Source organism: Thalassophryne amazonica, chromosome 19 (assembly GCF_902500255.1).
Source record: "Thalassophryne amazonica chromosome 19, fThaAma1.1, whole genome shotgun sequence".
Classification (NCBI taxonomy): Eukaryota; Metazoa; Chordata; class Actinopteri; order Batrachoidiformes; family Batrachoididae; genus Thalassophryne; species Thalassophryne amazonica.
The window spans coordinates 65,647,046-65,661,955 of NC_047121.1; the positions used below are offsets into that span (position 1 = coordinate 65,647,046).

Consider the following 14,910-nt stretch of genomic DNA (forward strand, 5'->3'; position numbering starts at 1 on the left):
CGCTGCATAGTTGTAATATCTCAAATTTGGCATAATTTGTTGCAGTGTGATTCACATGCAGCAGAACAGCCTGGACTGTAGTCCAGAGCATCCATGTTCTGGTCATCAGTTTGGGAATTTTCTTAATAGAAACACTTTGGATTTGACTGGACGGTTCACATGTGAATCACCTATTTGGTATCATCTCTGAGTGCTGCTGACGTCTGACACGGGATCAAACCTCAGCCTGCGATAAAGCCTGCAGACGCACGAGGAGAAACGCGGCTAGGCGGCGTGTGAGCTAAACAGGCCTCACTGCTAATCCTTTACGAGCGCGGTAGACGAGGATGAAAATGAGAGAACTCTGTTAAATTAACTCACCAAATCTTGCGTAGTGGCGTTTTAACTAGTGGGTGAGTTCGTACAAAGGGGCATCAGGGTGAAACGATGTGCTGCAATTTTAACTGAAAACCCGAACGCATCCGTGTGCAGTCTGACCCGCTCACAACTGTACACACAAATATGATCACACATATTACTAATGCAGAAGAACAAAAAATATATATTAACATTTGCATTATAAAACAGTACAAGAGCCTCAGTGTAGTAAAATATCTCTTCTGCAGGCGAATCCTGGAGTGGCGTCAGTTGCTCTTTGCCTTCAGCAAAATATATCTTATATGAAAATAGTCACAAGGTTTAATGGGGTATGAGGCACTGGATTATATCTCTGTACAGGAAAAGACTTTTTTTAACTCCTGACAAAGAGAAGGCCACATGGCCTGCTGCACTGTCGATGTCTTGAGGGGTTAAGGATCCGATGCAAAGCACTTAAGTAGTTCACAGTGAGAGCTCACGTGTCTCTTGGTGTTTCTTCTAGCCAACAGTCCAGCTGTCTGGCTCTGTAAAAACTGTCTCAAACACACCAGGAATTCCATTTTAACTTTCTCTTTTCCCACAGACTCAAACTACACCTGCTCACCTGGTCGGGTCTAAAGACTTCACGACAACGAGTGAGAATAATTCACTCCTACAATCTTAATTTGATGAGGTTTTGATGGAAACCAGCAGCTGTTGTCACACAGTGCAGTGCTGGAGTTTTGTTAAAACTATTTAAAAAATGTTGGCAGTGTAGCGGGAACAGAGTTTAATTCTGAAGGAGCTTGGCGTTTGTGGTCCAGTTTGGTCCACAAAGCTGCATCACAGCCATCCAAAGAGCTACAAGAGGTCCTGAATGGTACGCAGTGCCCCTGTGTTCGGGACCGCGACTTGAGAACACAAATGAAAGCACAAAATAACCAGAGGAGTTTCACAGTGTGTCGGCGTTCCTGCCTGATCCGCGGGCTCAGTCCACCGGCCCCTGGAAGATGAGCTTGGAACAGCCCTGTGTCAGGCTAAGTTGTGTGGCGCAGAAGGGGCAGGCGGCGTGGAAGGCGTGTGTGCCGTGGGGCAGCGGGATCTCTGACCAATACTTGACCGATTTCTCCGAGCACACATGTCCGCACGGAACAAAGGCGTGCGTGGGCGCGCCCGTGTCCACATAGAAGGCGGGCTCGCAGCCCAGCCACAGCGGAACGTAAGGCCCGACCACTCGGCACATGGGACATTCCCGCTGGGCGTTGGGCTCCTGCTCGGAACGGTGTCCCCAGTTATGGTAGCCGTGTACGTGGCCGCACGCCAGGTAGACCCAGGGCTGCTTGTCCTCCAGGGTGGAGAGGGCACGACTGCGCTGCATGCTGGGAAAGGCCAGGGTGTTGAGCCCGACGGGGCACTGGGGCCGTGCTGCATTGATCTCCTGCCTGAGCGCCTCCAGGTGTTTTTGGGTGGGGGTGTGGAAGAGGCCCTCTGCCGTACGCCACAGCAGGGTGGCACCGCACAGATCCACCAGGGAGCCGTCCTGCAGTACGTTACTTTCATTCTCCACCTGCAGTAGATGACACGTGACACTTATTTTAATAAGGTTCATTGAAAAACACGAATAAGGCAACAGTTAACAGCCAAGTCAAAATTTACACCGATTCAAAATTTGTAAGTCACGTCTTGGAAGGAAAATAAGTTTAAGCGAACAGATAAATTCAACTGATCACATAGAAATAATGCGCTGTGCTATGCTAACAGGACACACCCCCAGTTCATGAGACCTCCCTCACGGGAGTCAGACACAACAGACTGGTAACAAACTGGAGCAATCTGCAGTGCTTGGCAAAAACTAGACCCTAGCCAACCCATTGTTCAGATCCATGGCTTCCTCATAGCTGATGAACATGTTTAGTTCCAGACCCTCGATTAAGAAGGAGGGGCTGGATGAATGTCTAGCCACGCCCTCTGTAAAGAGGCTCTGGTTCCACGCATCTACCCCACTCTGAGATGTCTAAACCCGAACAGTGGGAGCTGTTTGGCTGAGAGCTATGATGTCGTCATAGCAACCTAGTTGTGACACAAGCACAGAATCAGTTGAGGAGATTACAAACGCCATAGACCACAAATTACATTCAGTTGGAATATTTATAGACCTTAAAAAGGCTTTTGATACAATCAATCATGACATATTAATCAATAAACTTGAACAGTATGGAATTAGGGGGTTGGTGTTGCACTGGGTGAGAAGCTACTTAAGTAACAGAAAACAGTTTGTGAAGTTGGGGGAATATACATCATCATGCTTGGACAATGCTTGTGGCGTCCCACAGGGGTCAGTATTGGGTCCAAAACTGTTTCTAATTTATATAAATGATATTGTCAATGTTTCCAAAATATTCAAATTTGTATTATTTGCAGATGACACAAGCATTTTTTGTTCAGGGGGGGATTTGCAGGAGTTACTGAGGAGGATCAGTATAGAAATGGGAAAATTGAAAATATGGTTTGACAGAAACAAATTATCATTAAACTTAAGTAAAACAAAATACATGTTATTTGGCTATTGTAATACAGACATACAGGTTCAGTTACAAGTCGAGGGGGTAGATATTGAAAGGGTACATGAAAATAAGTTTCTGGGGGTGATAATAGATAATAAGATAAACTGGAAGACTCATATAAAACATATACAAAGTAAACTGTCATGAAGCATTTCAGTTCTAAACAAAGCGAAACATATTCTGGACCACAACTCACTCCGCATTCTTTACTGCTCACTGGTTTTACCATATTTACAGTACTGTGCAGAGGTATGGGGTAATACTTATAAAGGTACAACACAATCACTATCAGTAATGCAGAAAAGAGCTATAAGAATTATTCATAATACTGGCTATAGAGATCATACAAATCCACTATTTTTACAATCCAAATTCTTAAAATTCACAGACTTGGTTCATTTTCAAACAGTACAAATTGTGTATAAAGCAATAAACAATTTACTTCCAGCAAATATTAAAAATATGTTTTTTAACAGATCAGGGGATTATAGTCTGAGGGGGAAATTTAATTTAAAGCATCAGTGGGCACGAACAACATTAAAAGGTTTCTGTATTTCTGTCTGTGGGGTGAGGATGTGGAACAGATTGGGAGTGGGGCTCAAGCAATGTCCAAGCATGAACCAGTTCAAACAGCGGTACAAAAATATGGTTTTTTCTGGGTATAGGGAGGAGGAAGGGTAATGAGGGTTAGGGTGTTTTTGTTTTTTGCTTCGGCTTGTAAATATATAGTATTTTGTATGTAAGTAGGTATGTGTAGGTGTATATTTATGTTTGTGTATATATATATGTGTATATATATGTATATATGTATATGTGTGTATATGTATATATATATATATATATATATTGATATTGGTTTAGGTGTGTAGGAATCTATGTGTATATGTGGCAAAGGGTATTACTGGTTGTGGGGAAGAAGGGGTAGGGATAAATAAGCTGATGCTTCACCCTACCCCTTTTCGGACATGTTGGGTACACAGTAGGAACATTTTTGTTTTGTCTTTACTGATCTATCTTGTAATTGTTGTTGTATCAAATGTTCGAAATAAACAGTTTTCATTCATTCATTCAAGCATGGAGGACACGGAGGAGAAGATTATTTTGGCCTCAGAAAAATAAGAATACAGAATTTATCAACAGCATATATATTAAACAAAAATGAGGACTGACCAGTTTGCCCGGGGTCTGTGCTGAGCGGGTCTCCCTCAGGGTGTAAACGTCACCACAGACGGAGATTTCTCTCCACACGCCAGGCTTGGACTCTTCTGTGAACCCGCCTCTGGGGTGCATTACCAGCACGCCATTGGTTGTTAAGCCATCCATGTGACCATCAGGGTTTTTCCATTTTGCTGCTTTTTCCTGCAGGTGTGACAGCGTAGATAAATAAATGACATTTTTCCAGGTACAGTGTACAGATTAAACAATATACAGTAATTAGTCATTTATTACTCTTTATCAATTACCCCAAGGAAGATGTTTTTGGACGAGTCAAACCCAGCTGCGTAGATGCGAGCAGTGAAGGGCGGGTTACGCTCGCAGACTATTCGGCAGGCAAAACGGGAAATGGTGCTCTGGGTGATTGGAGTCTCTTCTCCTTCTTGGCCCCCTGCTATTGTGTCAGTGACCACAAAGTCGATGGGACTCTCAGTGGAACGGCCAATCTATAAAACAGCAGAAGAATCGCCTCCTTCAGTCAGGCTGCAGAGGTGACCCACTGCAGATATGTGTGTGTATATATATATATATATATATATATATATATATATATATATATATATTCAGTCATTGCTTTATGTCACTGGTTAGCGTCCAAGTCTCATGAAGATACCGTAATGCTGCATTCACGTCAGTGGCAGAAAAACCATCATATGAGTCATTACAGCAGAATTCGTGTCGTCTGCAGCGACTGACTGTAGGTGACGATGTGAAGCACAGTCATTTTTACTGCTAATGACATGGACAATAATTTACTCAACTGAAAGAGACCACAGAGGTTTAGCTTTTTGATGAGTGCTATAATTAAAAGAGGAAGCCCTGGCTCTGATGCCAGCTGAAAAAGGTAACATTTTCTGAGGTTACAGATTAATTCCTTTCTGTAATATTATACAAATTATTCACATTTAGCTGATTAAAACCAGGTGACTCTCTGCACTTAAATAATCAATCTCTCACTTTTTGACTTAAATCAAGATCTGGTTTGTTTATTTCACTGTCAGAAGTAACAGCTGAACATTTTTTAACTTCTGATGGCAAGTACAGTTGAAGTAGTCACAGCCAGACATGGCAAAATCATTCCGTCAACCTCTCATTGAAAACAATGGAACATCCTGTTTACCGTCTGCCACTGTCAGTCAACATATGAATGCAGCATAAGACAGGAAGCATCAGGACCCTAAAGACTTGGACCTTAGTTCTCCTGCAAAGATTTCGGCATCAGTAAACACCTCAGAGCAGCGACCTCATGACTCCATATGGTCTTCACGGGCACACAGGGTGACCACAATTGATTACTTTGTCATTTACATTTTTAATTGAATTACATCACCATGCACCAGTATGTCTTCCTGCTGAGATTAAATGCGTTAATTTTTTTTTTAAAATTTCACATAAAGCTCATATGTATTTGATTTGATACCATGAAACACACACAAAAAAGGTGTTTAAAGAAAAAAATTAAAGCACAGTGAGTTTAGTAGTTTTCAAAGGCACTGTGATATTTACATTCCTGGAACATTTACACTTTGACAAGTTGCCTAATCTTCTCTGTATTTGGTTTTTGTGAAGTTTGTAGTTTTCTTCTTTCTGCCTGGTTGGACTCTGATCCAGGCTGTCTTCCATCACGGTAACTACTTGTTTCAGTCCCGTTTATCTGCTTGGCCTGGCTTCAGAACTGTTGTCTGGATTTGTGTCGTTGTTCTTATCCTTTGTATTGTTTTCTTTTGTTTGGAGCCCGAGTCCAAACTTTTGTCAACTAAAGTTGAACACTTAAAATGTCCAAACAGCTCTTGAACTGACCAAACGGGTAAATAAGCATTTCCAATTCTTTTTTCATCTCAAGCTGCACACTTAGCAGTAGTTCATAAAAGTGGCTTCATGGATGATTTGTTTATTTACTCAAAGCAGGCTCTTCAAAGACGGAAAAAGCCCAGACTGTAAGATATGTCAACAGTACCAGGTTACACGTGGTCCCTAATGGGGCATGGGGCGGCAGAAATAGCTAATGATACAGATGTGGGCGATCCACCGAGCTTCCTGGAAGCATCGGGGATGCATTCCTAATGTCTCACAGTGTCGCTGAATGGGCTTTTACCTGAAACATGTCTGTGTCTTTATCATGGCTGTACTCCACCACGACGGTCTGGTTCCTGGACAGCGTGTAGGAGATGCTGTGTTGGCCTTTACAGCTCACTGCCTGAAATGTAAGAAAAAAGCGAGATATTATACACACCTATTACATGTTGTAAAATGTCACTGTGTTAAACACAAAGAATTTACCTACCAGCAGGAGGATAAACTAGAATTTCTTGCTTGCTCACAGTATTAGAACAAATGGGACTAATATTCAAGAAGAAATAATAATTAATAGACCTTATTTATTATTATTATTCCTTCCTTCATTCTTGAATCCATTCATGTCTCGTTTAGGTCTTGTTGAGTAGTTTGTGATAGTACTGTGAGCAAATGCAACTGGAATCAAATTCTTTATATGTATTGACATACTTGGCCAATAAAGCCGATTCTGATTCTTTATTTATTACTGATTAGGATCAAATTTGATGCAATTTTCTAGCTGTTCCCTTGTTTTCACTCAGGGTCACCACAGCAGATCTTATGTGGATCTGCATGTTGAATTGGCACAAGCTGTACGCCGGATGTCCTTCCTGACCCAACTCCACATTTCATAGAGAAACCAGCAGATGTGGGGTTTGAACTGGGAACCTTCCACACTGAAACCAAGTGTAATTTAATTTAAACAAATCATAATTTTCATCATTCTTATTTCCAGTACTTATTGAAACATCTTACTCTGTTATAATACTCTGGTATACAACAACTAAGTGTTTGCACAATCTATAAAACAGACAGATTTTAATTAAATTCTGCTCACTGGATCAGTGTCACTCTAATTCTAATTTTTAAATACCATTTTTGAATTATATTTTTGCTTTCCACTGGAAAAAATTCTGTACCAGGATCCAATGGTAGTGATGTTAGCTGCTAGCATTTGACCGTTCGTGTCTGTAAATTTACCATTTGTGTCCATGTTAATATAGGTAATGACGTGTGCGTATGACATTTTTACTTGTTTTACTCTGTACTGACTAGGGATGGGTACCGATCCAGGGATTAAATTATTAAAGACCACAGTACCGAACAGATCCAACATTATCGGTTCTGTTGACAATACTGTGAAATTAAGACATTATTTATTATTGCTATATAAAATTTATCTGGCACACTTTGTCACAGTAACTACATTCTTTATGAAGACACACACACACACACACTGCTCTTAGTTATAAATTTCATTGTTGGAGAGAACTAAATGTTCTCTGTGCACTCAAACCTAATAACAGGTTGCCCCGCTGAACCCAAATGGCATTTTAAAGGGAAATATGGTGCACAAGCTGAGAACAGATGTTGTGTTTGGTGTTCACCAAGAGCATCAGTGTAACAAAGTTTGGCCAATAAAACAATGCATGGTCCTGGTTTAATTATTCTGACACAAGTACAAAGTGCAGTACATCGTTCTGCTAAGTGCTGGGGTGGGGTGAAATACCTTTCTCTTTCTTTGTAAACACAGGTTTTACCATTTTAAATCAATATTTCATCCAGCATTGTTCATTCTGGTCCATTCTTCAAAACAAAAAGTGATTTCTATTGGATGTTATGTCTGATATCCGTACCAATGCAAAGGACGTATGGAAGTATGTGTGCAGTGACTGTTACCCCAATTAAATACACAGACCACAAATGAACCTTTAGAATACTGTTAAAGTACCAGATCAATAAGCAGTAGTACTAAGAGTGGTGGTAGCATCAACATGGTGGAATCCAAGCATTTCTTTCAGTATGTGATTATGTTTGATGAACTGAAAAAGACTAAACAGTGCACATGACTGGTGATTCTATAGCAACAGAGGGGAGAGGACGTGCACGGAGACGATTGTTTAGTGGCATTTTTTTGTAGCTGTGTGTTGATGTAACCATATTTTCAACTCTTTTCACAGCTGCTACAAATGTGTATTCGCTGCTTGGTCTGCAAATGCACGTTTCAGAGTATGCTCGGGTAGTGTTTGAAATGCATACTAGACTGACGCTTGCGTGCACCTTTAGTAAAAAGGACACCCACAGCTGTATTCATGTATAATAACAAAGACAAGAGAAGAGCAGATGTTTGAGGTTGTAGTTTTAACACAATCTTAAAGTGCCAAGAGTTCTCAAACAGGAACTACTTGACCACACACCTTATGCAATCAGTGCGCTGTGGGTGAAGTTAAAGTACAGACCAGGAAAAACCAAAACCTGCTTTTATGTACGTAGGAAGAAGTATTTCACATGAACACAAACATATGTTTCTTTTTATGACAAAGGTTTGCTCCCATTGGTTTTACAATACGCACAGAGTTCTAGCTTCATTACACAACCAAAAACAAAAATATCTGAGCCAGAGATTTCTGCAAAGAAAAAAGCATGGAAAATAACGCTCCTCTGACAGAGATCATAAACTGTCCAGGGGCCTCTGTTAAGATAAGCTTGTGTTTTCAGGTAAACTGCCTTGCAGACTCAGGATGTCGACATGTAACCACATGGCACTATCATGCCACTCTAATCTGCGGATGCTGCTTGCAAAGCATCCCCCTTCCCTTTTTGTCATATGTAGGAAAGAAAGTGGGTCATCGCTGCTGCCACATTCTCCTGTAACGTCAACGACAGATGAATGTCATCACATCCACGCTTGTCTCAGCACTGCAGGAAAGAAACAGTGCACCACCTGTTCAACAGCGGCAGAAAAAAAAAACCAAAAAAACAAACAAAACACAGCTGTGGCCCATGCAGCAGGTGTGAGGGAATCCTTAAATAAAAATCAATAAATAATCAAACGTACATTAAATAAGCAACTGAGATCAAGTGGGGAGATCAACAACAGGGGTGAGATTTGAACAGGACGCTGGCAGTAGAATCATGGGAGCTATCTATGATTAACACCACAGCATGCACAGACACGTGCATGTACAGCTGGAAGTGGAGGGTCAACCACCAGCTTCCTTCTCTGATCACCCTCCTGGCCACACAGACAGAAGGGGAACAAAGTGACAACAGCTCGCTTCTCCTGACAGTCCGTGACGGCCGGGTTTGGTTAACGTATGTAACTCTTCGCTTGTGTTGTGCAGGAAGAAGACCCGAGTTCAATGCAACATGATGCCTGAGACGTAACACTCACAAACTGTATCACGTACCCGTACAGTGGCACACCGACCCGGACCGCTCTGTGGCAACGAGGCTTAACTGTCTGAGAGCCAAGACTAAAAATAATCTAGAAACTGTAGCTCAGGAAATATATATTCTAATTCAATTACTTTTTTTCTGCAAATCTCATTGGTTAATCGTGTGAGATTTCAGACCATAAAATACTGCGTAAACGGTGGCAAAATATTAAAACTGTTGGAGAAGTGTAGTGACACGGACCCACAACAGGGGCCGTAAATGAACGGACAATGGATGAGCCAAAAAGATAACAATTTACTATTGTGAATGTGCACAATGGAATACAGGCAATCACAGATTTAGAATCCAGTCAAATATACAAAGGTGACGTGTGGGCAGGCTCGAGGATAGAAGACGTATGTCCAGAGAAGAGCCGGGCCCCACACGACTTCCACTGCCGAGGGATCCGGAGCACACTGGAGCCGCCAAGTCCTGAGTCCCCAGGTGGCCACCGTCTCCAGCTGTCAGACCTGGTACTGCTGGCAGGAGGCAGAAACAGTTAATGGTGGGTATGTGCACACCCAGCAAAACAGTCAGCAAACAGTCCAGTTCGTTTTGAGGGTAAATCTCCACCTCCAACACAGGAACACAGTTCGTGCAGAGCCTGAAAGTGCTACTTATCTGGTTTGGAGTGAGGGGTGAAGAGCGTCACTCCTCTACTAACCACAAACCCAGCTCCCAGCTGAAAGTAGGCAACAGGTACTCCTGCAAATAAAACTCAGAGAAAAAACATGTGCGTTCGGCACAGAAAAACGGCTGAGGGTTTTACCTGACGGGAAGAACGATATCTCGGCAGGGAGGTGGAGTTGCTGTCTGGCTTTTATGGAGGGATGAAATGATGAGATGATGACTGGCACCTGCCACTCCCGGCTGCTTCCTCGAGGCGGCTGCGCCCTCTCGTGCCTAAAGCCCGCACTTCAGGCAGGGCGCCCTCTGGTGGTGGGCCAGCAGTACCTCCTCTTCAGTGGCCCACACAACAAAAACCGTTTCACATTTAATGTGTTACTCTGTGCCGTGTCCACACGCGTTGCCACACACATGTAAATAATGGCACTGTGAGTTGAGAGCGAGAGGTTGCCAACTGCCATTAAACACGAAGAAGAAGAAGAGGAAAAAAAACTGGCGGAGCAACAACACAGAAATGGATTAATTTAAGATACTATACAAAAGCAGTGATGTGGATTCTGTTCACAGAATTTCCAGTTTGGCATGAAAACACTGTTGCCACGATAAGCTTTGACGACCCGACCACACCCTTTGTCTGCGTAACTTTTTTACCAAACTATATTATTATGCGGATTAAGATGTAGCCGTGCAAACGTTGGAACTGGATTCAAATGGGAATAACCCCCTTGTGTCTGATGATTTGCAGATGCCAATGCTGGATTACAGTTGCAAATAGCCATTTTACTGTAACACTCCTTTTTACTGGCTCCGCTAACGCTTTGCCGGTAAAACTCAATTTGCGACCATAAAATCCACCATTAACGTCTGCAAATCATCAGACAGAACAGGGTTATTCCCTAAGTCGTTTCCTGTTTCCCAGGTATAAAATTCTCTAAAACTTTCTGAGTCCTTAAAAAGTTCCTCATTCCTAAAATAGTTCCTGCACACAGTCCAGCTCAATGTATTTAACTGGAAAGATGTAAAGTATGTAAAGAAAATGGCTCACTCAAAAAAAAAAAAAAGCCTCAGAACAAATATCACAGGTAAAGGAGAACCAGAACTATAGAGACTTTGGTGGGGACGTAACACTCCCAAGAAATGCTTGGAATACGGGCTCTGCAGCACGTGCTGACGTAAGCAGGTCCTCTGGCTTGTTTAGCAGATTTGCTTAAGAAATGAAGGCTGGAATGCAGGAAGGGACTACATGTTATACTGAACAGAGTAGTTTCTGGCAATCGCTCCAAAATAACAAAGAGCTATGATAAATGGCTAATGGCCCAGTCACACGGCACACGACAATTCCTGAACGAAGGGAAAAAAGTTAAAAAAAAAACACAATTCGTTGAGAAAAGGTAGACGAAAGAGCTTTATCACTGAATAGCCTGCAAAGCAAAAGCGCAAAAGGGACGAAAGAGGAACTTAACAAAACCGAAGCTAATGATCTTGACACTAAACAAAACGCGCCTGGAGCCACTGCTAGAGCAGGGTGTGTCTGCATCTCTGAGTTCCACGACTCGGCGCTGGGATGGAGCTCATATCGCCTGAGTCCTGGAGAAATTGCAAACAGAAGCTGTGAAGATCTGTGTGCATGTCGGTGGACCCACCTGTAGCCACTGCTGTATCACTGTATTATGTTACTAAGGTTATATATATATTGAATAATAACAGAAAACTGTCAAAACAGGCAACAAATATAAGTGTAAAGATGACTGAATATATCACAGCAGTAAACTGATCAGTCCGTGTGAACGCACACTGACTCACATGTGCGGTTATTCAACCTGCTGCAGCTGATCCACAATGTGACTTCTGCCTTCCAGAACAGCTTTTTATATAATATTTTGAATTAGCTACCTGTTGCCACGTACATAAACCGGTACTTGAACGCAGCTGCTGCTGCCGCTGCGTTCAAGTACCATCAGAAATTACACAATTTTTTTGTTGTTTCAAATTCAACAGTTGCTTGTGGCAAAATAATTAATTGTATCCACACAAAGTTTAATTTTAGCCTATATAAGGTGCCTGAGCCCACTGAAGCTGACCCACCCAGATAAAAAAAAAGCAAATAGGCTGAGTTTGCCCTGTAATTTCCGACAGTACATGAACACAGCAGCAGCAGCGGCGCTCACAAACAGGTTTCTGCACTGTGTGAAAACATTCAGCTGCTCGAACGAAGTCAAATTAAACGCTAACGTTACAAAAACTAAGCAAACGATTAAAAAACGTCAAGAACGACAGCAAAACGAAACATGGATGAATTGAGGTTTTCGTTGCCCTTCGTTCAAATTTTTCAACAGTTTAAAAATCGTGACAAAGCGCCAGCTACAGGAACAAAGCTGTGCGAAGGTTAAACGATGCCAACAAAAGTCAACAAAAGCCCAGATTTCTTGTTTCGTCAGGGCTTCGTTGTCCTTCGTTAAGTGCCGTGTGACTGGGCCATAAGAACTACAGCTATTGTACTGGAAAGATCTAAATGTCTGCCAGCAATAATTTAAACAGATCAAGATGTGTTCTGTAGGCTACTGAAATCATTACAAAATAATGTGTGTAAAGCCTAACATAAACTACAGCAATGCTGCCATGTTCATGATGCTTCAACACACTGAAAAGAAATGTGGGAAATCAAATGGTGCAGAGGCTTTTCGACGGAATACTGTACAGCACTCCCAACAGAGGGTATGCACGTGACATCATCAAACTCGGAAGCCAGCAGTATACCGGCATGCTGGATGGTAAACAAAGCAACAGCAGCTGCGTTTGCTCATCCATAAGCTGCAATGTCATCTCTCACAGGGCAACGACAGGACAGTCCAAAATGTGACAACAGGAATCAAATAGTAGACTCCAACAGAAAAATCGTCAAGAATCAAACAGTTTTAAACTGTTTTAAGCCTGTCCGAGCGCCAGTTTTATTAATGATCGTCAAAGCTGAACCAACAGTGTTGTTGAATCTCACAATGTGGACAATGAGAGAGTCCACATGTGAGAACAGGAATCAAACAATTTTAGACTCAAACAGGCAAAAAAAAAAAAAAAACAAGTCATGAACCAAACTGTTTAAACAGTTTAAAGCCTGTCGGAGCTCCGTGAGGCTGTTTAATTAACCGCGTTAAAGCTGAACTAGCGTTTTATGAAAGAACGCTGGTAAACGCATAAACACTCGCATTTGTGACAAATCAGTAAAAATCATTAACGCGTTACTTTGGTATGAAAAGTACTCAATACTTATTTTACCCACGTCTCACTACGCAGGAGGAACAACATAAACTAACCCGTGCGCTGTGGATGCACATAATTTTCCTTGCCTCTATTTGCAAAAACAAAACGGTACACAAAGCAACTCACCTTTGCTATGATGATCTGAGATACGTCTTATGATGATCTTGTTCATGAACCCCGCCAACAAAATATCTGAATCCCTGACTAAATAGCCGTAGATGTCTGTGTACTGAACATCAGGGACAGATTCATAGCAGCTCGGAAAACAACCACAAAAAATGCAGGTCCTGAAGGCCAGTCAACACAATGTTCATTGTATATATATATGACGAGAGGTATACCTATCCTTCGCTGACCTCACCACAATAAAGGATTATGCTCTTAGGTTGCGGAATTTTGGAATATTCAGCTGCTGTAAACAATTGATTTCTTTTTGCCATTTCCCATCCAACATGGAGGTATACCGTCTCAGGGTGTGGTTTGATGACATCAGTGCATACATACTCTCTATACAGATTCAGGAAACAGTGAGGATGCCACTCTGCTCCAAAGCAACACACACACACACACATATACATATATATATATATATATATATATATATATATATATATATATATATATGAACAAACAAAAAAAACAGCTTCCCTACACAAAATCTTCCAAATTCAATCTATAATCCATCCAAAACCAAATGCATACATTCAAAAATACATAGAAAAAAGTAGCCATTAAAAGCCAATTATTTAATCCAGTCCACACGGACAGCCCATTCAATAAATCACTCATCCATCCTCTGTTCTTTATTATACCTTGCTGGCCTGAGGCGTGTTGAGGATGTGCACAGTGCTTGGCTTAACACCACTGGCTTTGGTCCTTCTTAATAATGCAAATCTGCTTTTCCGTCTACCCCGATCTCCATTGGGCAGGGATCCATTGTACCTGTCACAGAGGGGAGGAGGGGATGGGGTTGTGGGGGAGGATGGTAGGTTCACAGTTAAACTTTTATAAAACTGCAAACAGACTGTGCAGCTGCAAAACAGTTGTGCAAAATGAGATTCAGAGACTAAACTCTTGTAATCGTTAGTGAACACAGATGTGTTTTGAAATGAAGCACTGACATGCATTACATCACTGGCGCTTTAATGTTCCCTATTAAGTGTTACTTTGGATAATGTCTCTTATTACATGAGGCACTCTGGTGCCTTCAGCAAGCTAGCTCTGTTCAAAGTATTCCGTTGTTCCTTTGCGCCATGTTTCAGGTAGGAACAACTTCTAAAATGCAGTGAAGCCCCCCCATCACTGCCATCTATATGCCATCGTAGGTGTAATTCAATTACGGATCACTGGGTTTTCACTGCTCGCTCCTGATTAACGTAACAAGCCTCGGCTGCTCCTTGTGAATGGAGATGCCCTTTCCGGTAGGACTGGTCCTCTCCCCATCCACCAGCTGGTTCCTACAGCTGGGACACCCCATGCTCCACTTCCATCCAACACACAGACCTTCTGTCACACACACCCATATAACTACAGTCTGTTGAACACACACTTTTCTCAAAACATTATCTACGGAAGGCCTTGGGTGCGGACAACAGTGTGACTATCTCCGATGAGGGAGTGGACTCTTATCGGAAAA

At 42.1% G+C, this 14,910-nt stretch overlaps 1 protein-coding gene across 2 annotated transcripts in view; it reads right to left on the minus strand.

Annotated features, from left to right (window-relative positions):
* Positions 1–521: 521 nt before the first annotated feature.
* Positions 522–14,910, minus strand: part of peli2 (pellino E3 ubiquitin protein ligase family member 2) — a 30,638-nt gene continuing 16,249 nt past the window's right edge. The window contains exons 2-6 of one of the 2 annotated variants that reach the window (XM_034159387.1): positions 14,096–14,216; positions 6,211–6,312; positions 4,364–4,561; positions 4,071–4,259; positions 522–1,903 (exon numbers count right to left, since the gene is read on the minus strand). In XM_034159387.1, coding sequence (XP_034015278.1) covers positions 1,325–1,903; positions 4,071–4,259; positions 4,364–4,561; positions 6,211–6,312; positions 14,096–14,216 — 1,189 coding nt within the window. In that variant the 3' untranslated portion in view covers positions 522–1,324. Of the gene's footprint in view, positions 1,904–4,070; positions 4,260–4,363; positions 4,562–6,210; positions 6,313–14,086; positions 14,217–14,910 lie in introns of both variants that reach the window. The other variant, XM_034159386.1, reaches the window with a different exon arrangement.